The sequence below is a fragment of the Chrysemys picta genome, chromosome 15 (assembly GCF_011386835.1).
Source record: "Chrysemys picta bellii isolate R12L10 chromosome 15, ASM1138683v2, whole genome shotgun sequence".
Classification (NCBI taxonomy): Eukaryota; Metazoa; Chordata; order Testudines; family Emydidae; genus Chrysemys; species Chrysemys picta.
The window spans coordinates 17,222,427-17,244,881 of NC_088805.1; the positions used below are offsets into that span (position 1 = coordinate 17,222,427).

At 55.8% G+C, this 22,455-nt stretch overlaps 1 protein-coding gene across 3 annotated transcripts in view; it reads left to right on the forward strand.

The window, feature by feature from the left end:
* Positions 1-22,455, forward strand: part of SEPTIN5 (septin 5) — a 68,550-nt gene that overhangs the window by 37,544 nt on the left and 8,551 nt on the right. Inside the window, exons 1-8 of one of the 3 annotated variants that reach the window (XM_005281113.5) lie at positions 4,981-5,348; positions 13,860-13,956; positions 14,874-14,960; positions 16,378-16,501; positions 16,975-17,109; positions 18,145-18,262; positions 19,301-19,402; positions 20,648-20,744. In XM_005281113.5, coding sequence (XP_005281170.1) covers positions 5,259-5,348; positions 13,860-13,956; positions 14,874-14,960; positions 16,378-16,501; positions 16,975-17,109; positions 18,145-18,262; positions 19,301-19,402; positions 20,648-20,744 — 850 coding nt within the window. In that variant the 5' untranslated portion in view covers positions 4,981-5,258. Of the gene's footprint in view, positions 1-4,980; positions 5,349-13,859; positions 13,957-14,873; positions 14,961-16,377; positions 16,502-16,974; positions 17,110-18,144; positions 18,263-19,300; positions 19,403-20,647; positions 20,745-22,455 lie in introns of those variants that run through there. The other 2 variants (XM_008168794.4, XM_042841549.2) reach the window with 2 other exon arrangements.

Genomic DNA, 22,455 nt, shown 5'->3' on the forward strand with positions numbered 1-22,455 from the left:
GGCCCAGTGGGTAGAGCGCTGGGCTGGGACTGGAGTCCTGGGGTCTAGGCCCAGCTTTACCGCTGGCCTGACCTTGGCCCAGTCCCTTCCCTTCCCTTCCTGGTCTGTGTCTCTCCCTCTGGGTTTGTACAGCGTCTGTCAAGCTCAGTTCTAGGCTGTACCATCGTCCAGCTCAATCCCAATGATGGTTAAATCGGAGCGAGAGATCAAGAAGTGGAGAGGCACAGGCCAGGTGAGAGGACAGAGCAGGGAGGAGAGGGGAGAGAGAGACCAAGTCCAGGAGCTGTTGGAAGAAAAGAGGGCCCTGGATCCTGAAATGACCCTATGTCCCTGCTGAGCTCCTGTCTAAAGGCTACTGACCCCAGAGAGCTGAGATAGAATGTGGTGTTCCTCCCCTTGTCAGAATCGTCATGCATCTGACTTCTGATTTGTGGGGCCGGGTGAGCTTTACCATGGTGACGGAGTGAGGGGTTTAGAAGGGCACCAGCAGGGTAAGGCTGGGCTTTGATGGGCCTCTGCAAGTTTCCACCTGGAACCCTGGGAATTCCAGTCAGTGTGGCTGAACCCAGCTCAACGACCATCTCGGGCTAACGGGTGGGTCTGTAGACGGGCGTGTTTGAAAAGCACAAAACATGCCTGTTTCTTTGCCCCGTAATTTCTGGTTTGGTGGCTGTGCCAGATCAGGAGCCAGGATGACGTCCCTTAAAACTGCAGAAAGAGGCTGGGTTTGTGACCGGTAGCCACTCTCCCTACAGCATTTTTCAATACTGTCGCTCAAACCCTGCAGCTTTAAGAGGCACATTGTAGCCAAAACCTGCCCCTCTGCGTTTCCCTTTTCCTCTGTTCTCCTTTGCATTCCAAGGCGCGTCCTCCTAGCTGGGATTCCACTCTGGACGCTGTTCCAGATAATGCTGGGTGCAATTTAATGCCCTTTCATGATGCAGTAGCTCCTTGTTTTTGTCAGCACGCCTCCTTGGGCTTACTGGCCGCAAAGTGGCTTAGTTGCAACCCACCAGTGTTGCTTCCCAGCTAGGAAAAATGCTCCAATCACATTCATGATTCTGCTGCACCAATCTATGCCTGCCACACCAGTTCCTGCTAAAACCGGCACTCCTGGTTGGTGGTCTATGGTGGGGGGGCGGGGAGGGGGTCTTCAGACCATGGTCTGCCAAGCAGGGACGGGCGAGTGGTCCAAGAGGGGACGATTTGCTTACAAAGTGGTTGACAGAATGGAAGAGTTGGAGAAACCCCTGGGTTAGAGGGAAGACGGTGAGGCAACGGCTCCTCCTGTGGCCTGGGCCCGGGCCGTTGCCTCGGCGGCTCAGTGTACAGGTTTCTTGTGCAGAAAGCTGTGGGAATGTTCTCGCTCTTCACCTGCGAACGAGCGCCAGGCTCTAGCTGTGGAATCCTCCATTCAGTAGTGGGGGGGGAGGGGGGGGGGAATCTTGCCTTCAGGAGAGAGCTGCGGCCTTCTGATTAGCGACGGTACCATGTGAGTGAATTACAATCGGTGGGCCTGATTCTGAGAGGGGCTGAGCCCCCATAGCACCACACAGCAGTTGTAGTGGTTTAACACATCTCAGGATCAGGCTGTTTGGCTGCCAGAGCTCAGCACTGGTAGGGAGCAAAACACAGCGGCTGGAATTGGCACAAGCTGTTGGCAGGGAGGCTCAGGGGAGGGTTACTCACGTGTGACGACAGCTGCTGTACGGAGGGAGTTTTCCTGCTCTGGGAATGTTTCCCAGCTCTCCTCCCCTCCCCCTTTGGAACAACCATAATATCTCTTTGTAACTCCCTTAACGACGGGTTTGCTGTGCTTCTGCATCCTCTGCCTCCCTCTATTGTCCATCCCTCCGTCTCTCCCTATTGCAACAATAAAGATCCAATGAATTCAGTTTCTTCTCTGGGGAAGGGGCGGTTCCATCGGCTGAAGCCCTGCTGTGCCCATGGGCCAGTCGCTTCCCTGCTCTGTGCCTCAGTTGCCCAATCTGTGAAATGGGAATAAGGATGTTCACTTTTGTGCTTTGAGATCCAGGGGTGGGAAGCGCCATGCACATGCTAGGTAGTATTCCTTGAGCCCAGGAGAGCCAGCTGAAGCTGTTTCCGCAGGGGAGGGGCTGGAATGCCAGTTAGGACTGAGAGAGAGAGACTGGCACGGGGCTGTGTAATCGGGTTGCAGCTTCAGGGACGGGAACATGGGGGAGAGCAAGATCAGATGACCTTCGACGACGACGACTCAATGCCTCTGCTAATGCACTTCAGCTATGGAACGTTACTGCCAAATATTCCAGAGGAGAGATCAGAAGTGACACTCTGGAGCGATGGAGCTGAGCGGGGAGCAGAGCTGATAACACGTTCTTCTCCCCGGCAGCTGGAATGGAGTTGTGTTCCTCTGCAGCTGAGGCTGAAATCTCCTGCCCTCCTACACCCATCCACCTTGTTGGCTCATTAGGATAGCACTAGCAGGGGGAGTTTTTTAAAACAACAGCACTGAGGCATTTGATTGGAAAGAGAATGAACCACGCTGGAAAAAGGAATAAGAAGCAAAAGTTAGGGAACTTGCAACCGACCGAATCCTCCCCCTGTGTCTTTAAATAACACTCAGAGCCTGGTCTCAAGCGACAGCGAAGGGTCAAAAATCCAAACTCAGCCTTGACTCGCATCTGGGTAAACTCCCTTTTCCCTCCCTGAAGAACAAACAAGTGAAGCACAGTGGGGCCTTTTTTAGCACCAGTGTGCGGGCTCAGGCTGAGATGAAGCCCTGGACTCTCAGCCCTCGCTCCGAACTTCAGGGGCTGTAATATACGCATCGGTGGCAGATTCCACTGTGGTTAGTTTGAATGCAGCGGTCGTTATTAGGGGCCTGTCGTGTGCGGTGGGAGCGTCCGCGTCACAGCCGGGGCTGTCACAGCTCGACGGTTAGAGGGGCTGCGGTTCACCAGATTGCAAATCCAGCCAGCCCCCCTGATTCCCTCCCGCCCCCCACAAGAGGCCTCAGAGGTGGGGCTGCAGTTGAAGGAGGTATTGTACGTATATGTAACATCATTCCCCTGTGTTGGGAACCAATCCTGGTGCTCCTTAACAATCCTGCCTTGGCTCACTTTGCAACGCTCTGTATTTATTGAGTATTTTTCATGCCACTAGTCACTCGGTGACCTGTGAACACAGCAAGGCGTTGCACCTGTAAAGCCCTGTCTATCTGAGGGGCTTGGAGCACTTTATACAGTGGCCAGGGGCACTGCCAGCCAATAGGGAACTGTCTGGGAAATGGGTCCTCCAGGAATCAGGCCTGGGTGAGGATGAGATGTAAGCAGCATCCATCCACCCATCACCCTGTAGATGGTTTGAGCCAGCTGTAGGCCACCTGGGCACTCGTTGTTTTGATGCATCTCTAGGAATAAGGCTCCATCAGAGGGAAGGATGGGAAACCGGCATGACATTTTGGGGCTGTTTCAGACCAATGTTGCCTAGACACATTTTTTTCCCTCCTTTTCCAGGTTCATCCGTCTGGGTCAGGTTGGTAGGACTTGCATTCGCTTTCCCAGGGCTTGCAGGGTGTCTAGCCTGATTCCTCTTGCTTCCTCCTCTGCCTGTGTTTCTGTATCAGATGAGGCCTCTGAGAGCATGTTCTCCAACTCCTCCCTGCTTTGATATTAACCCCTTAGGCGTCAAGCCATTGGCTGCTCTGTGGAGGACCCTCAGAGAGACAGCTCAGTAGAATTTACAGCAACCAGGGCTCCTGCTAATAGCAGTGTACGGAGCACACGGGTGGGGCCCCGGATTGCAAGTGCTTATGTGACAGTTGCCCTCTGGGCTGACACGCTGGGGTTTGAACTGGGGGGACCTCCACAGCTAAAAGCATGAGCTGAAACCAGCCTGAGCTAAAGAGTCAAGGCCTTGGAGCCACTCGTATCCTCTGTGTATTGGCATCGAGGGGGACTTGTAACACGCAGTCCCCAGTGCGGAACACTGGGCATACTCAGCGGGAGCCTTCCCCATCAATGATCCCCAGCATGAGAACTGGAGTGTAACGGGGTGACGTGGGAGGAGGGGACTGTGACAAGGAACTTTCTTCTGTGGGCCCATCCTGGAACACACTCCGAGGCCATGGCGTTGAGCGGGGTACAGCAAGGAGGAGGTTCGCCCCGCACCACCAGTGTTGGCATCTCTTGCAATTGTATCACAACTCTCGTGATAGTTGATGTATTTCTGAAAGCCCCAACTCCTGGAGAGGAATCTCAGCATTCTTTTTTTTTTAAAGTAAGTTTCTACCCCTTGTGGTGGCAGAGAAGAGCCTGAAAACATGGCCCGAGTGCCCTCTGAAGGTTTCCAACTCAGACCATAAACAAAAACAACCCCCGTATAGATTATTTAAAAAAAACAAGCAAAAATCCTGCATTGTTGGTTAGCTTAAAAAATCAAGAAATTGGCTTATCTCTTGATGTTGGGGGAGGGGACTAACACATGATTTTTGAATGATTGGGCTTGGCAATACTGTTTCCTGTCCCTCCCCTCCCCCAGTTTTTTGTACCTCCATCCAAACTTAAGTGACCTCCCTAGGGTCCAGCAAAGGTCACTGGCCCAATAGAGGTGGGTCGGTAACTAAAGGTCAAACAAAACTATGCTAGTGACTGGAGATGGGCAAATCCGGAGCAGTTTGGCTCTGGGGTGTGGTCTGAACCCACGTCTCCTGGAAGCTTTGTGGACCCTGTAAACCTTCAGACACAGGATTGCCTCTTGTCGGGGGTGCGCAGGGCACGTTTCACCTTTGCTCAGTTCCACCAGTCAGCGTATCTAAGCAAGACACCAAATGAAGAGTCCAATTGAAAAACTGGTTTTGGCTTCCGGGCTGGGGCTGTGTTTGCTTAAAGCGCCCTGTGGGGCCATCCTCGTGTGAACGAAACTGGCCTGGGCTATTGTGAGTGCTCTCTGCCCCTCCCCCCCACCCCCGTCGCTGTCACTTTGGTCCTATTCTTGTTCGCACGCCCCATCTGCAGGCCAGGCAGCCGCAGCAGCACAGGAAATTCCAACCCGCTGGCTGTCATGGGAGCTCTCTCCCTTGCAGAGGGGCTGGGCTGTGCGTGCATGTGTGTGTGTGTGTGTGTGTGTGTGTGTGTGTGTGCGTGCGCGCAGGCGGGGGGTGGCTGCCTTATGGATTTGTTCAAGGCTGGGAGTGAACACATGGGTGGTGGTGGTGGTGGTTGTTGTTGTTGCGTTTCTTTGGCCCACGGCGGCTCTCAGACTCGCCTGCCGGGGTTATGGATTCAATCATTATTCAGGAGCTGTTAGCGGAGCGGCTGCTTTCTCCCCGGACGCAGGCCCAGAGAAGCCACCCGGTCAAGCTGAAGGTACAGGGTGTATTTATAGCAGTGTGTGGTGGGGGAATGCTGCCCGAGGAGAAGGGTTTAACTGTGGAAGGGACCTCTGAGGGCAGGGGAGCGGAAAGACGCTGGGAAGGGGAAGAGTCAGGAAGCAGACAGTAGGACTGGGTTGGATGTGAGGGGCTGCAGCGAGGTGTCGGACAGCTGGGAGACACATGGCAGAGTAGTGTTGTGTGTTATTTCCTGCAGTGACTGCCCATCTGAGGAGGAAGGGGGAGGGGTGGGTGTGTACGTGTACATACTGCCTGGTTTGTGTTACCATGTTAACGTTGCATTTCACCAACCAGCTTTTTTTCTTGCTGTTGTTCCGGGCTGGTGACCGTGTCTCGAGTTCACCCACACACGGTGCTGCTAGGTCTGGCCTGGGAAGGGGGTGTGAGGGGAGCAGGCCATGGGAGCTGCGGTTTTTGATCCAGGCAGTTGCTTTTGCCTCTTGTCTGCTCCAGTTTCTGAAAAGGGAAGGGGAGTACAGGTCCGTCGCTGTACGCTCGCTGCCCTGGCAGAGACGTGGTGTCACATATCCCCTGTACGGAGCGCTGTGTTTATCTGGCCATCGGGAGGGGCACTGACCAACCTGGTTGGAGCACTCTCGGCACCACTCAGAGGCCAGGACAATGTGTATGGGGCAGCATCCGCTGCGAGCCGGGGTGCAGGCAGGGGAGCTGTGAACATCCTGGCTTGGGATGGATCATTTCCTGCCGTCTGGCATCTGGCTGATTTTCACCATCGTACGGCCTTTAACTAGTCACTAGGTCTAACTAAACCCACTGGGTCAAATTGATCCCGAGGGTGATCACTGGGTTAGTGATCCCGTTGTGTGAAACGCAGGTCTGCCAGTGTAGGGGGGTCGGTTGTAAAGGAGACGGGGAGAAGCCAGTGTGTGCGCATTTCAAACTGCTCACGCAGCACCATTGTGCCACACACCTTAAATTCCAGCGTACATACGTAGACGGCCCCTGGCCGAGTGCCACAACAGTACGAGGGATTTCTTCCCTTTACCAGACACCCAAGTGCCAGCACTCCTAACAGAAGGGTAGGGTGTGAACTGGATAGATCTCAGCCTGCTGTTACCGTCTGTACCCTTTGTGCACCATCAGCACTCGATAGGGCTGACTGCGGAGTATGCTAATGCTGGGATCTCCCCAAGATACAAGGTATCGTCGTGACCTTCGGCGAACCGGGCAGCATGTCCCGAACTAGAGATTAGACCCGTTTGCTTTGCTGTAAGCACTTTGGTTTATAAACAGGGCCCCGAAGGTCGGTGATGCCTCTGCTTTCACTCTGGCTGGCGTCAGACGTTGCCTGTGGGGCATAGAATCATAGAAGATTAGGGTTGGAAGAGATCTCAGGAGGTCATCTAGTCCAATCCCCTGCTCAAAGCAGGACCAACCCCAACTAAATCATCCCAGCCAGGGCTTTGTCAAGCCAGGCCTTAAAAAGCTCTAAGGATGGAGATTCTACCACCTCCCTACCTAACCCATTCCAGTGCTTCACCACCCTCCTAGTGAAATAGTTTTTCCTAATATCCAACCTAGACCTCCCCCACTGCAACTTGAGATCATTGCTCCTTGTTTTATCATCTGCCACCACTGAGAACAGCCGAGCTCCATCCTCTTTGGTACCCCCATTCAGGTAGTTGAAGGCTGCTATCAAATCCCCACTCACTTCTCTTCTGCAGACTAAATAAGCCCAGTTCCCTCAGCCTCTCCTTGTAAGTCATGTGCCCCAGCCCCCTGATCATTTTAGTTGCCCTCTGCTGGACTCTGTAATTTGTCCACATCTCTTCTGTAGTGGGGGCACCAAAACTGGACGCAATACTCCAGGTGTGGCCTCACCAGTGCTGAATAGAGGGGAATGATCACTTCCCTCAGTCTGCTGGCAATGTTCCTACTAATGCAGCCCAATATGCCGTTGGCTTTCTTGGCAACAAGGGCACACTGCTAACTCATATCCAGTTTCTCATCCACTGTAATCCCCGGGTCCTTTTCTGCAGAACTGCCGCTTAGCCAGTCGGTCCCCAGTCTGTAGCAGTGCATGGGATTCTTCCATCCTAAGTTAGGGTTACCATACGTCCGGATTTTCCCGGACTTGTCCGGCTTTCGGGGGCTCAAATCCCCGTCCGGGGGGAAATCCCCAAAAGCCGGGCATGTCCGGGAAAATCGGGAGGGAGGGAGGGCTCGGCCGGGGCCGGTGCGGGGCCGGGCCCGCGGAGCCGGGGGGCCGGGAGCCGGTCCGGGGGGTACGCCGGGCCACGGGAGCCGGGGCCGGGAGCCGGGGGGTGCGCCGGGCCCGTGGGGCCGGGAGCCGGGGGGCCGGGAGCCGGTCCGGGGTCGCGGGGCCGGGAGCTGGTCCGGGGGGTGCGCCGGGCCGCGGGAGCCGGTCCGGGGGGTGCGCCGGGGCTGGGAGCTGGGGAGCCGGGGCCGGGAGCCGGTCCGGGGTCGCGGGGCCGGGAGCCGGGCCGGGGGGTGCGCCGGGCCGCGGGGCCGGGAGCTGGGGAGCCGGGGCCGGGAGCCGGTCCGGGGTCGCGGGGCCGGGAGCCGGTCCGGGGGGTGCGCCGGGCCGCGGGGCCGGGCCCGGGGGGTCGGGGTCGCCGGTCCGGGGTCGCGGGGGAGGGGGGGGAGTGCCGGGCCGCCGGGGGCCAGCAGTGCTGGGCGGGCCGGGGGTGGTCGGCCGGGGGCCGGGGCCGGCACCCCAGGGCCCGAGCCGACCCAGGCTGGAGCCGCCGGGGGGCCAGCCTGGGCCGCGCCTCCTCCCCCCACACTACCCCTTACCTGCTTCAGGCTTCCCGCGAATCAAATGTTCGCGGGAAGCAGAGGAGGGGGCGGAGACTTTGGGGAGGGGGCGGAGTTGGGGCGGGGGCGTGGGCGGGGCCGGGGGCCCGTGGAGTGTCCTCCATTTGGAGGCACAAAATATGGTAACCCTACCTAAGTGCAGGACTCTGCACTTGTCCTTGTTTAACCTCATCAGATTTCTTTTGGCTCAATCCTCCAATTTGTCTAGGTCACTCTGGACCCTGTATCTACCTCTCCCCCCATCTTAGTGTCGTCTGCAAACTTGCTGAGGGTGCAGTCCATCCCATCATCCAGATCATTAATGAAGATGTTGAACAAAACCGGCCCCAGGACCGACCCCTGGGGCACTCCGCTTGATACTGGCTGCCAACTAGCCATCGAGCCATTGATCAGTACTCATTTTGCCCAACGATCTAGCCAGCTTTCTACCCTATATAGTCCATTCATCCAATCCATACTTTTTAACTTGCTGGCAAGAATACTGTGGGAGACCATATTAAAAGCTTTGCTAAGGTCAAGATATATCATGTCCACCGTTTCCCCATATCCACAGAGCCAGTTATCTCATCACAGAAGGCAATCAAGTTGGTCAGGCATGACTTGCCCTTGGTGAGCTGTGTTAGGTGAGGCTTGGCCAATGGGACTCTGTGGGGGGAGAGGGAGCTTTTGCAGTGTTACCCGTCCTCGAGGTCCAAGCCCCCAGCTTGCTGGACAGCGGGATTTTACCTCTACTCCCGATCCGCAGGTGGGGAAGACACCTGCTCTCCTCCACCGGCCGTGCTCAGACATCATGGAGCCCACCATTCCCCCGACACTGTGTCCGCTGCTCTTCCCAGGCGGCTGACCCGAGAGCCTCAGTGTTGGGTATTAAGGAATACGTCTATTAGTGCAGCATCAGTGTGAGCGAAAAAGGCACAAACAAATCATCAAACCTAATAAACATGTTGGATTTATCGTATGCCCAGGGCACTGCCCACCTCTAGGCCTTGTGGGCTTTCTTGATTGAGTACATCGTCCCCTCTCTGCCGTGCGGATGTAGGGCTAAGGTAGTGACTTAGAAGCCGTATTTGCTCTCCATTGAGCCCAGTGCTCCACAGGAGGCTGTGGTATTACACCCAGCAGGAATCTGACCTGTAACACAGCGTCTGGTGGGCCCGTGTGCAGCTAGTCCGTCCATGCTGAGATAGAGATTGTGGGTGGGCTAAATTCTGCCCTCAGACATGCATGCGCAGCCCCCACTGAAGTGGGTGGGAAACGTGCACACATGTCTCTGGGCAGACGCTGAGCCATGATATGTGTCCCGTGATCGACCGCTTTGACCTGGCCTTGTTCGCTCTGAGCTTCTCTTCCAGGTCGTCGTGTCTGGGACCACAGTGGGGCGGGGTAGGCGAGCTACATTAATATGAAAACCCTAAATAGATTAAAGTATTTAAAAGTCCAAGGTGTGTTCCTCAAGGGAAGGTGACCAGACAGCAAATGTGAAAAATCAGGACAGAGGGTGGGGGGTAATAGGAGCCTATATAAGAAAAAGACCCAAAAATCGGGACTGTCCCTATAAAATTGGGACATCTGGTCACCCTAAGGGAAGGGAGGAAGCCCCATTAGAGCAATGAGATCTTTCCCCTCCCCCCCCCCATTTTTCCTCTGGGGGAAACTGCTTCTGCACCCCACCTCCCCGCACACACCCTCCGGAGCGTGTACACTCAGCCAGCCTCCCAGTGCAAGAGGGCCAGCTGGGATTCCCTTCGGCAAGTCGATCCCTGAATTGGTCAGAGGAGTTGCTGGGGAGCAATGGGAGGGGCTCCCCTTCCCGGAGGCGGAGCAGCCTTTGCATTAGCCATTCTAGACCAGGATTAAAATACAATGCAACTGGCAGGGGAGCTCTCGCCACATCAGCTTTGGAGCTCCCCTTATCCATCAAGCAGCACCAGCCGGGGGGAGGGGAGCTCCTGCCCTCGCTCTCACCCTGGCCCCGGACTAGGGATGAAATGAAAAACGCCGAAGGGAAGGCATTGTGTCAGGCCAATGAGGCTAGCTATTGATTAAAGGCAGCGGCCTGGGCCCAATAGGATCTGTCCATATGAAATGGAGCAGCCAGTCTCCTCTGAGGTGTAGATATAAGGAAGTAACCAGCGTTACAATAGGTCTAAGTTCTCCAGCTTGGCCTGAGTAGCTACCAGAAATGCAGTGGACCAAACTCACCCAGTTTTGATTTCATTGACATTAGCAGAGTGACGCCAGGGCTTGGTTTGGCCAATCTCTCCGTTGTCAGAGGCGGAGTTACCACATCCGGTGGATTTTTTTAAAGAATAAACTATATGGGACAGGAGTTATTACTGCACCGTTCCTGTTCCTAAGGTCCCCCAAGATAGGAGCTGGTGATTAACTGCTTCCAAAGCCCATTCAGAATGACCCACATCTCCCTCCTGCACCAAACTCAAAGCGTCTCTGTGTGAAAAGGGACTAGCAAAGGGTGCTGCATGTTTAAGTCAATATTGATTTACCACAGGGCCTCCTGTGGTATTGACAGTTATATTTTTGATTGCACACCAAGCAGCCAGAAAGCAGAATTGCTCTGGCACATAACACCCATCGAATAGAGGGGATCCCTTTTACTAAGTCTTCCCATGCCCTCTTGCAAACGGACACTGACCTTTTCTTACCCTTCTTAGCACGCTTCTCATCTGCCCTTTGCAAAGCACTCCGGGGCGTAACTGAGGCGTGTTTCCCAGGCAGCTCTCCCGGCAAGATCCAGGGGAGTTCGGTGCATGGAGAGGTTAAAATTCCCCTCGTAGTAATGAAGCCTGACATTGCCCAGCAAGTCTCAGATCCGTGCCCTCCTTCCCAGTCAGTGGAACCCAGTGACAGACCTGGAGCATCTGTCACTTTCTATCAAGAGAGTTTCCTCCTTCGCTGCTGCTGCTTCCTGGGCCTGCGGTTTGGGACGTCAAAACCTTTTAGCTCAGTCAGAGTCAGCTAAACGCTTGCCTGGGAGGAACACTGGGGGTGCCGGTTCTAATCCCACTTCTGACTTTGCTCTGTGATTTCATGTGTTCATTGCCCGCCTCCCCCCGGCGTCTGTCTTAATTAAGGGACGGGAAGGAAGCAGTGGGGATCAATGCTGAAATGTAGTGTAGGGTCAAGCCCAGGAGACTGGGATTGGAGCCTCTGGCCACTCCACTTGTCAGGGTTAGAGTGATAAAAATGTCACGGGTCTGGCAACCCCTTTGGGAGACTCGCCCCAGTGGCACAATGCACACGATTTGGTGAGGGGGTTGCCCCAGATATTTGCTTTGGTGCAAGCAGCTTCCCCAGGCACTGCGCAGTTGGGGCCAAAGAAGAGAGAAGATGAGGACCAGGACACATCCTCAGCTGGGGTGAACTGACCTAACTTTCTGGGCAGCAGGCAACCAGGAAGGGAGCAGTGTCCAAAGCCATGGATGGAAGCGTTGGTGCCGGTGCTGGGTTGGAGCTGTGCTGGTCTGTCTGAGTGGCATGAATCCCAGTGGTGGGTTTGTTTTTAAACCAGCCGCAGCGGGTTTGAAATGCAGAATTTGGGATGCATCCAGTCCAGATGGTTGATGAATTGTCATGTGGCTCAGATTTGGACAGTATGTAAGATGGGAGCATGTTTGCCAGGGTCCTTGCTCACCTGCCTCACTTGCCTGCCCCGCTCTCTTGGGGTTGGGGGGGACAGGAATGTGCATGCAGCGTTGAAGCGAGCAGTGGAGCCCAGGGTGTGCGTGGGGCAGATTTTGCAGCTGGGCTTTAGGGAACCGGGAATGATGGTGGAGCAGACTTGGCTAAGAGAATGACTCCTCTGTGTAGCAACTGTGGTGTGCAGCCAACAGTTCCTCCCAAGATACATGAGCTATGAATACTGTATTCATGGGCTTTTGCTGAGCTGAGCTAGTATTTGTGGCATGACAGGTACCCAAACTGGCTCTTCCTCCAGACCCCAGAAAGCTGTCTCCGTCTGTCACATCTTGAAGCCAGCATTAACACCCTCGGCTGGGGATGGGAGCGCTTGAGTTACCTCTCGGCCCATGTGTGCTGTGGTAGCCCTGGAAATGAATCCGCCCCTGCTAAAGGAGAGCTGCCTGCCTCACTTGTAGAGATCCCACAAACTTTAGTTTAATCCGCCCTGGGTTTTATCCCTTTATGGGACCGTGTTTGTGCAGCCTGAATGTTCCAGGCATGCAGCGTGTGTCTGTATGTGTCTCATGCTCGCAGCATGTCACATGCAGTACTGTTTTGCAAGTAGTGTGTGTTTCTTTCATGCATGCAGCATTTGAACCATTTGTTCCAGCATGCATTTATGAAGTATGCCTGGCTGCAGTATGAGCACCACACTGTGTGCGTATGTAGCGTACAGCAGTGTACTTTTGTGCGGTGCGTGTGTTGCGTGCATGCAGGGTGTTGCGTGCATGCAGGGTGGGCCCCGTGCATGCAGGGTGGGCCCCATGCTTGCAGTATGATCGCACAGGTTACATGCTGTAAGAGAGCTGTCCGTATCAACGTAACTAGCTGGTGAATAGGTAAGGTGCTCACAAACGTGCAGTTTTGGTTCTGGGTTTTGTAGGACCAATAAAACTTCTTGCTGTGCACTGCCAATGGCTTCTGGTGTGCAGCTCTTAACAGATGCAGCACGAACTGCCTGTGGTATTGTCCAGCGCGTGCTTTTCTGACAAGGGGGGCGTGCATGCGTATAAGAGATGCCCGCTTTGTGCTGCACGCTTGTATTACTGCATGGGAGAGGTCAGGTGCTTGAAAACAAACAAGCAACACGGGTTTGTGCTGAGCTGCAGTGATGGAGAGGAACGGGGAGGCCCAAAGCGCTTTATTATCCCTTGGATGAAAGAGCCTGTACCAGGGCAACACCAGAGATGTTCTCTGCTACTTTGACTTCTCCATTTCACTCTGCGGGCTCCTGAAACGAGACTCTTTTGAAACAGCAGCTTGAGATATTCCTAATTTCTCACTAATCAGCCCGAATGCAAGAGATAAAACCCCGAGAGAGCCAGCCAAAGCCAGTTCCTCATTCTCTTGTTGTTACACAGCTCTAGAGTCTTGGCAGCACTGGCCGTGTTAATTACACAGGCTTGTCCATTGAAAAATGTAAGTTTCCTCTTTGGAGAGACCAAGAAATATCAGCCCTGCGGCCTGGGCTGCTGGGACCCAGAGAAAAACCCACACTTGGCATCTATGTTGTGGGCTGGCAGGTTTGTCTGTTGTTGTGCTGGTCAGGAAGCGAAGGGCTTGGGAAGCTTATGGAAAGACAGGACGCCTGCCTCTGCTCTTGCAGTTGGGGATTGGGGAGGCTGTCTCCCTGGCGTTCTCCCACATGCTGATGGGAGCCTGCCAGAGCCCCAGCCCTTCCACAGACATGTGAGAATGGCCCAGTTGGCTGGCAAACAGCCCGTGAGCACTGCTGGGACATGCCACACAGCTCCCTGCACTTCCCCTGTGCAACGTAGACCTGCAAGCACCTGGCCGGTTGGGCAGTCTGTGAAGCTGGACCATGCGCTTCCCCCCTCCCTGTCCCAGCTGCTTTACGTGAGGGGAGAGGGGAATGATCTCCCCGTTGATTCCCTCCTCCGCTTGGTGTTCAGGGTCAGAGTGGGAACAGCAGATCCCTGTGCACACAGCGCCTCCATGAGCTGTCCCTGTCTGCCTCCTTCCTCAGGACCACGAGAAGCAGTATGTGGGATTCGCCACCCTGCCGAACCAGGTGCACCGGAAATCTGTGAAGAAGGGCTTCGACTTCACCTTGATGGTAGCCGGTGAGACTTCTCTGCCGCCCCAGTGGGTTCCCTGGGATCCTTGCTGCCTGCCTGCCTGGATAAGGCTCAGTGCTGCTGGGCCTAGCGTTGGGAGAACATCCTTTGTGTCCCAAGGAGCTGGTGCTCTCCCAGCGCAGAGCCTTACGGCGCAAGCACCCACTGAAATCACCGCAGCCGCTGGGGGAGTGGGGACCTGCTCAGCGAGAACAGGGAGGTGGGTCAAGCCCCGAGCCGGTGCCCTGTCCTGGAGGTACTGAAGCCATTCTGTTGTCAGGCCTGCCAAGCCACTGGGTGAAGCCCAAGTGGCACTGACGCCCGTGGGAGTGTTGCTATGATTTCAGTGGGTCAGGGTGTCATCTTCTGCGTTGAACCCAAATGTCTCCTTTCACCCTCTGTTTAATCAGAACCGATCCCCAGACACCCACTAAAGAAACCCAGGAGCACAGCCAGGGGGTCTCTGGTTATTGCCTGATCAGGTCCTGGGGCTGTGGGGAGGAGGCCTGTGTCCACCAGCCCCCTCCCCAGAGACTGCTGGATCCTTCCCAGGTTCTGCTTTCCGGTCTCCCAGCCAAACATTCTTTGACTCCTCAGCCCTCCCCTGCCCCACCCCCTTCCGGCTCCTCCTTTAGCCGCCCTGAGCTGAGTGTACCTGTCCCTCCACCAGCCGAAGGCGTGACTGCAGGTGGCAGAAACAGGGCTGGCTAGGAGCCTAGGTAGAGAACAGAGAGGAGCTGGGCTCTCCCATTTATACAGAGTCAGAGGGATCTCGCTGGGGATGTGCCCACCAATGTGCGGCCCCCGAAGGGGTCGTGTCTCTCTTGCCTTGGCTCGGGAGGCAGCACTGAAAGCCTTGCTCCAGGATTTCTTCCTAATCCAGGTGCTGGGTTGTGTTGCTTTTCTTTGACTATGTCCATTAGGAGAGTCGGGCCTGGGGAAATCCACCTTGGTGAATAGTCTGTTCCTGACCGATCTTTACAAAGACAGGAAGCTTCTCAATGCAGAGGGTAAGTGCAGCACAAGGGGGAGGTGTGAGGCCAGTTGTTTCCACAGGGACTCTTTTAAAATACAGCACTTTGAGTCCTCGCGTTAGCCACAGCACAAACTGCCCCACATTCGTCACTGCTGCTTAGCTACTCCTTTCTCCCCAGCGAACCATATAGCCTCTAGTCCATACAGCCTCTAGGATTAGAGCAAGAAAAGTTTGGGCCTGGGATTTCCAAGCACTAGAGTTTTCTCTCCAAAGAAAAGATTCTAAGTGGCCTGTTTGTTTAGATCTTTAGCTTGGTTTCTCCTTCCTGGACAGTTGGGCAGAAGCAGGGATGCAGCCTTAGTCTCTGGCACATAAGGGGGCCTGCTTCTTTCATTAACAAGGATCTCCTTCCTAGAGGATTTGTGTCAGAGGCTGGCCATTTAGATCAGTTGGTTTAGTGCGATATGGGGGTTTCTCCTAAAGTATCAGGTGCTGGTCACTGCCCGTGGCAGGATGCTGGCCTATGATATGATGATGCGTGGCCATTCCTATGATGTCATCTACAACAACATAGACTGTGTATGTGAAAAGGTTTCTAGGAACATCCCGTAGTATTGGGAAGGGCGTTCCTGGTAGTTAGATCAGGGGCTAGGAGTCAGGACAATGCAACTAGCTCACTGTGTGGCCTTGGGCAAATCACATAATAGCTCTGTGTTTGGGTAAAGTGAGCATAATACTGATCTTCCTCACTGGTTCAAATTTCCTCCGATCCACTCTCCTTTCTGGCCTGTTCGTAGTCATGTGGACTTCAGCGAAGTCCAGGCAAATGTGCACAAAGGCTCTGTGCTTAGAGCCGGGTGAAAATTTTCCATTAACGCTGGTTTTGGATGGAAAATTGGATTTTGGATTAAATGAAATTTTGCTCCAAAAGTGTCTGCTTTGAGCAGGAAAATTCACTGGAAAAGTGAATAGCTGAAAACCAAAATATTTCAATTCTGAAATGCTGCCATGGTGCCTCATGGGAGCTTTGGTTCAGGTGCCTCATGCGCCTGTTTTCTTTTATGGGCCAGGCTCCCGGGCTGCACTTGATTACCCATGATGCACCAGCTCCCCATACCAAGCCCATGATGCATGATGGGAAATGTTGCCCAAGCCGGGCACCAGGCCTTTATAGGCGAATGAAAGCATGAAGCACCCAAACTACAACTCCCATGAGGCACTGCATTGTCCATTTCAGAATCAGCTATTTTGATTTTCTCACATTTTTGCCCCCAAAAGGACACTTTTCAGTGAAACACTCCCCTGCCCCTAGCAGTTCTGCCTGTGACAGTGCAGGGTAGTATTGTGGGAGTGGGCCTGATGCTGAGAACCGGTCCACGTGCAGACACGGCCTGAGGAGGGGGTCTCCCAGCGCTAACCGCTGGTTTCAGTTCACTTATTTCTGTTTGAAGAGCGAATCAGCCAAACGGTGGAGATCCTGAAACACACCGTGGACATCGAGGAGAAGGGCGTCAAGCTGAAGCTGACGATAGTCGACACCCCGGGCTTTGGAGATGCTGTTAACAACACTGAGTGGTGAGGAGGGCTGGGCAGGGGCGCCGGAACAAAGGGGCAGGGGTCCATGGCCCCATCACTTTTTACTGGCTGTAAGGGCAAGCAACTGGGGGGAGGAGATGGAGAGGAGCGAGCAGGATCTTGGGAGGGGGGGAAGAGGCGGGGCGGGGCCTGGGGAAAGGGGCGGGGCCATGGTTAGGGCACCGATGGCTCCCGCACACTTTTAGGGAACTTGCGCCGCTCCTGATTCTAAGGCTCTGTCAGCTGCCATTTCCTTCCCTCCTGGGCGATGGGAGCGGAGGGGGTCTACGGTGGGAAAGGGGATGCTGCTCTCGCGTTACAGAGAGATGGACAAATTCAGCCCTTAGAACCGCCCAACACAGGGACTTAGGCTGGGGAAGGGGACAGAGAGTTGGTGCCTCCTGTGCTCTATGTCTCCGAGGCTGTCTCCTGTTAAAGGCAGGGTTTGGTGTGTGTTTGCAATGCTCCCCCAGCTGGAAGCCCATCACCGATTACATCGACCAGCAGTTCGAACAGTATTTCCGCGACGAGAGCGGCCTGAACCGGAAGAACATCCAGGACAACCGAGTGCACTGCTGCCTCTACTTCATCTCGCCCTTCGGACACGGGTGAGGTGCTGCGCTCGCTGGGAGCCAGTTTCCTGCCTGGGGCAACATCTCAGCATGGTGCATGCGAGGATCTCGCACGCGGGCTCCTGCTTGTGTTAGCAGGAGTCATGTGAGCAAATCCCTAAACCCCTGCCTCTTTTGCTTTCCTCCCCTCTCCACTATGGGGGCTTAGCAGCATTGCCCAGAAGGTTCTGTGTCATTGTTAAACCATTCATCCCCTTACGCTGGTGGGCGGAGCTTATGCCCAAATGTCGCCCTCTTGTGGCAGTGTTGGGGATTGCAGGTAATGAGTCTGAGTGGGATTTGGGGTTAGAAGTGCTAACAGAGAGATATCTGCTCTTGCCCCGTCTAGCCCTCTGCCCCCCCCCCCCCCTCTTGGGAGTTTACTCATTGACGTGACACACTCTGGTCACATGATCTTGGCTCCACGGGCACTGAGAGCGAGGCCTGTTCTCTAGGCACTGATCCCCTGCAGGCCCAAAGCCCATTTCTCTCTGCTGCTCTCCTGGGGGAGCAAGAAGGAGAAAACCAACATGCAGCCCCTGATCTTCAGTCTGGTGGATCTGTGCCCAGCGCAGGACAGTGTGGGGGCAGAGAGAGCTTTAAGTTGCCTTTACACCTCCCAGTCCTAGTGCCAGCCTGTTCCCTGGCGTCCATTAAGGATAACCAAGGGAGCTAAATCTGATAGCTTCATATTGTGCAAGGTAGGGTGGGGCCCCAGGCAGGGTTTATTCTGTAGGGGAGTATATACCTGTCTGGTGTCTTTCTGATTCGATCGGCTGAGCTGTTACAGTAGCCAGGCTGGAAAGGGTACATTCAAGCCACCCTCCATGCCCTAAATGCACCCGCTGAGAACTCTTCCTGTGGCCTGTAACATTGGAAACGCCATTGCCCCAGGCCCCGTGGCTGAGTTTCTCTAGCCCCCACACTCACTGCTAAGAGGGCGTCTGGCCCAGCGGGTGAATGGGAGTGCCCTCTCCAGAGGAAAAGCAGGAGGGCGAGGTAACCCCTGCCACTTTCCCCTCCCCGCTGCAGGCTGAGGCCGGTGGACGTCGAGTTCATGAAGGCTCTGCACGAGAAGGTGAACATCGTGCCCCTGATCGCCAAGGCCGACTGCCTGATCCCCAGTGAGATCCGGAAGCTAAAGGAGAGGGTGAGAGATGCTGCTGTCCGGCAGTGACATGTTGGCAGGGCTCAGGGGTCCGCACGGCTTCCCGGGTTCTGCCTGAGCCCTGCTCGACAGAGCCCCTCCCGCTGGAGAGGTGATCAGTGGGGACAGCCAGCCAGGAGCAAGCAGACCCTGCACCCCCCTTTGTGTCAGGGATGGAGTGGAATGGCCTGACCCATGGCCCTGTCCCATTGCTCCCCATGTTTCATGGGGCCTATGCAAAATAACCCCTGTGGGGACCCATCCAGCTCCATCCCCACCTGTGGCTGGGGTCCCCCACCCTGCCTGGTGCCCTGCCTACCAGAGATCTCTGCTCCTGCTGCAGAGACACCGCTCGCCTCGGCGTGACGCTCTGTGGCCTCTAGTGTCTCCAGCGCGGGGCCCAGCAGCCAGGAGATGAGCCAAACTGCTGTAACCGTAGCTCCTGCCAGTGGGTGTCACCTGCTTCAGTGCCCCCCTTATTCCCCCTCCCGTGCACAGATGTGCTGAGGTCCCCAGGGCTAAGCTGGTCTTGTTTAGAAGACAGTTCCTCTCCTTTGCTCCTTGCCATGTGTCACTGGGCAGGGGCATCCCTGCCCTTGCATTCAATACAGACAACGACAAACTAGCAGAGAGGTTTAGGTGGGTCATTTATCCAATCCCCCAGCAGCCACTGGTGACAGGGGAAATGGGTCCAAAACCCCCCTCTCTGCCCATCTCCAGATGCCCCACTCAGGAGCCAGTCCCAACAGGGCCTTGTTGGCTTCCCTGCTTTCATCACTTCTCCTCCTTGCCTTGGCCTTCCCGGGAGCATGGCAATCTCAGGAGAGGGCCTGCTCCCCGGAGAGTGCTCTGCAGGGGTTGGAGAAGAGTCCACAATGCTCCGTGCTTTCCCCACTGGTGTTCCCAGCCCGGGGAGGCCCCTCCCTCGCCAGCAACCAGAGCAGAGAGGCTGCAGCAAGGGTGGTTGGGTGCACTCTCTGGTCGTGCTGACGGGCTCTTTGGTGCTGTCTTTCATTTTGCCCTTACCCTGCGGGGCAGCAGATCCGGGAAGAGATCGACAAGTTTGGGATTAAAGTTTACCAGTTCCCAGACTGCGACTCTGATGAAGATGAGGAATTCAAACAGCAAGACCGGGAGCTGAAGGTGAGGAAGGCTCTGGACCTCTTCTTCCAGTTCAGTAGTCTCCTCAGCTGGCTGGTGTGCACCCCTGCCCTCTAGTGGGTGGAATCAGAGCTATACCATGTGTGTTAGAGGCCCCATACTGCGAACAGTCAGTGGAGATTCTTCTTTACCTCAGGTGCTAGAGGCCTGTGCTTTTGGAGCGGGAGATCTCAGTTCTCTTCCTGCTGGTGTCACAAAGTTTGAAGTGGCTTCAGCGTGGAGCACAGGGACCTGGGTGCGGTCCCATGTCACCACAGCTTTAAGACAGCAGTCTAGTGGGCCAGGTTCGTTCCTGGTGTAACTCCATGGACTTCAGTCAGGCCCTGTTTGTCTTGACTCCCCTCGTTGTTGCCTAGCCACAGATACCAACCAGATGTGGGGACCGAGGGCTTCTCTTTGGAAGGGGGGAGGGGTTATTCCCTCTCCTCCTGGCTTCCTGGTGCATGTGACCAGGTCAAGAGCTGCCTGTGCCAAGGGAGGGAGAGCGTTTGGGATGCCTGACCTGCCAGGTGAACCCAGGGTGTCTGAAAAATAATTGGGTGCACAGAGTCCCCAAGGCTGTGTTTCCTGTGGGGCCAGGTGCCCTCCCCCCATCCCACCGGGAAGGATACCCCAGTGTCAGCCAATCTGCATGTGTGATCCAGCAATACCACTGGCAGTATCTCGCATCCCACTTGGCGTGTCCCCGTGCTGAGCGTTGGTTTCTGAGTGACACTCGTCGCCACGGAGCAGCGATTCTCGCCCGATGAGTCGTCGGGAATGTACCTCAGGGCAGAGTGTCCGGGGTGAAATGATGCGACTGTGCACAACTGGCGGGGGGCAGACAATGGCCCTCGACCCACCGGGGAGTGCCAGGCCCCTTCATGTTCCTCAGCTGGCTCGAGGCTGGGCTAGCAGAGTCCCTGAGCATGGCACGGGCTGGGCAGCCCGGACTGGTTAGGGGCAGTTAGTGTCCTGGTTAGGGGCAACGTGAGCTGGCGGCCCGCTGACGGCTGCTCTGGAAAGGGGCAGTGTGTGCCCCTCCCTGGACAAGCTCCGTGTTCGGTGCCTGGAACAGGATGAAGTTCCTGCACGCCCTTCCCACCTGCACCCCCACCACCGGGCCAGAGAACACAATCGCCCTGTGTGGGCGTCAGAACCCGAGCCCTCAGGGCTCCCATGTGGGCCTCGCGTGATTCCCACCGGCCCTGCCCAGGCTTCCTGATTCCTCGGTGGCTCTCGTTTCAGGAGAGCGCTCCCTTCGCCGTCATCGGCAGCAACACGGTGGTGGAGGCCAAAGGCCAGAGAGTACGTGGGCGGCTGTACCCGTGGGGCATTGTGGAAGGTAAGGCGTGTCCCTGGGCGCCTGGCAGGGAAGCCGGGAGGAGGGGGTGAGGGCTGGCAGCCCTGGGGCAGAATTCCAGCTGCTGGAGAGTCCAGTTCAGTGCTGTGCTGGGAGCTTGAGCAAAGCCCTGTGGCTTTGGAGCCCCCTAGTGGTAAGTGCGTGTTGGCAGCACACCGAGGGCGTGTCTATGCTGTATTCACCGGGTGTGACTGCAGCTCATGTACACGTACCTGAGCCAGCTTTAATCTAGCCAGCTCAGGTGCTGGTAGCAGTGAAGCTGCTGCAGCAGGGGCTGTACAAGGGTCATTGCGTGGGTGGCTAGCCTGCACGCTGTGCCGTGGCTCCTCTGCTCCGGTACCCAGACGATGCAGCCGCCCGACGTCACCCCCTCAGAGGGCTCCCCTGCACGCTCCTTCATGGGGAAGAGCAAGCGTGTTTAACCGGCAGCTGGGAGCAGCTTGCAGGGCTGGGCTGACGGCAGATGTGTCGTCCAATGATATCGTGATGGCTGCCTTAGAAATACCAGGGGCAGCAAAGAGCATGTGCATGTCTCTCTCTTCTGGTTGTTTCTGAATGGAGCAGACACAGTGTTTAATGCCTAGGAAACAGCCGCGCTCTGCTTGGGAAGGCAGGGCATTGCCCGGTCTCTCCGGAGTAGACATTGCTCTCATCGGAGCGAAGGTTTATACCCTTCATGCTCTGCCCAGACAGCCATACAAGGCTTTGCTGCCGCCGCCATGGTAATGTCTGCGGTGAGACCCACAGCCCAGCACCGCTAGGAGGAGAGCGGAGGGGCAGGTCCCACAGTATGGGGAGACATTAGATGACAGAATGCCCCTCATGTTATCTCCTCGCTGCTCTGCTTTTGGCCTGGCCAATGTTGGTGGCAGTGGCCTGTGAGCTGCTGCGTAGCCAAAATACACCCACAGTGGGGCGGGTTTGTTGCTTAGATGGGAGGAAACAGCTGGTTTAAATGAGAGCGATTCCGGCATTCTGCAAAGGCAGCTCCCAACCTCTAAGCCTCATTTGCTCCAGACGGGGGAGTCAGTGGTGCTCAGAGAGCCCTACCAGCAGCAATACATTCCAACGGAGTGAACGTTTCTCTAAAGGCTGGACTGCCTCACTTTGCCTGTAACTTTCTGTTCTCCCTGATTAGAAAATCCCCTAGGCCCCGTGCCCCGGAAATGGCTGATTTGACTCTCCCCGGGCTTGTCGCTGCAGGCGGCTTGTGGTTCTTGGGTTGCACAGGCACTAGTTTGTTGTGCAAGGGCTGTTCAGGAATGCACTGACTGCTCAGCGCCCTCGGATGGGGCGAATGCATTGCAGCGTTCGCGTCTGGGAGGAAAAGCAGCTTGCGAAGTCCCTGGTGTGACGTGCAGGGCCGGCTCCAGGGACCAGCTTACCAAGCAGGTGCTTGGGGCGGCCACTTCGGAGAGGGGCGGCACGTCCAGCTGTTCGGCGGCAATTCGGCAGACGGTCCCTCACTCCTGCTCGGAGCGAAGGACCTCCCGCCGAATTGCTGCCGCAGATCGCGATCGTGACTTTTTTTGATATTTGGCTGCTTGGGGCGGCCAAAACCCTGGAGCCGGCCCTGGTGACGTGGCCTGGCTGCCCTTGACTTTGCAAGCTGAATAATAAAGGAGGCAGGTCAGATTGGGGACCAGACCTCCCCTGGGACTGGCCCTTTTAACTGCGCAGGTACGCAGGGGAA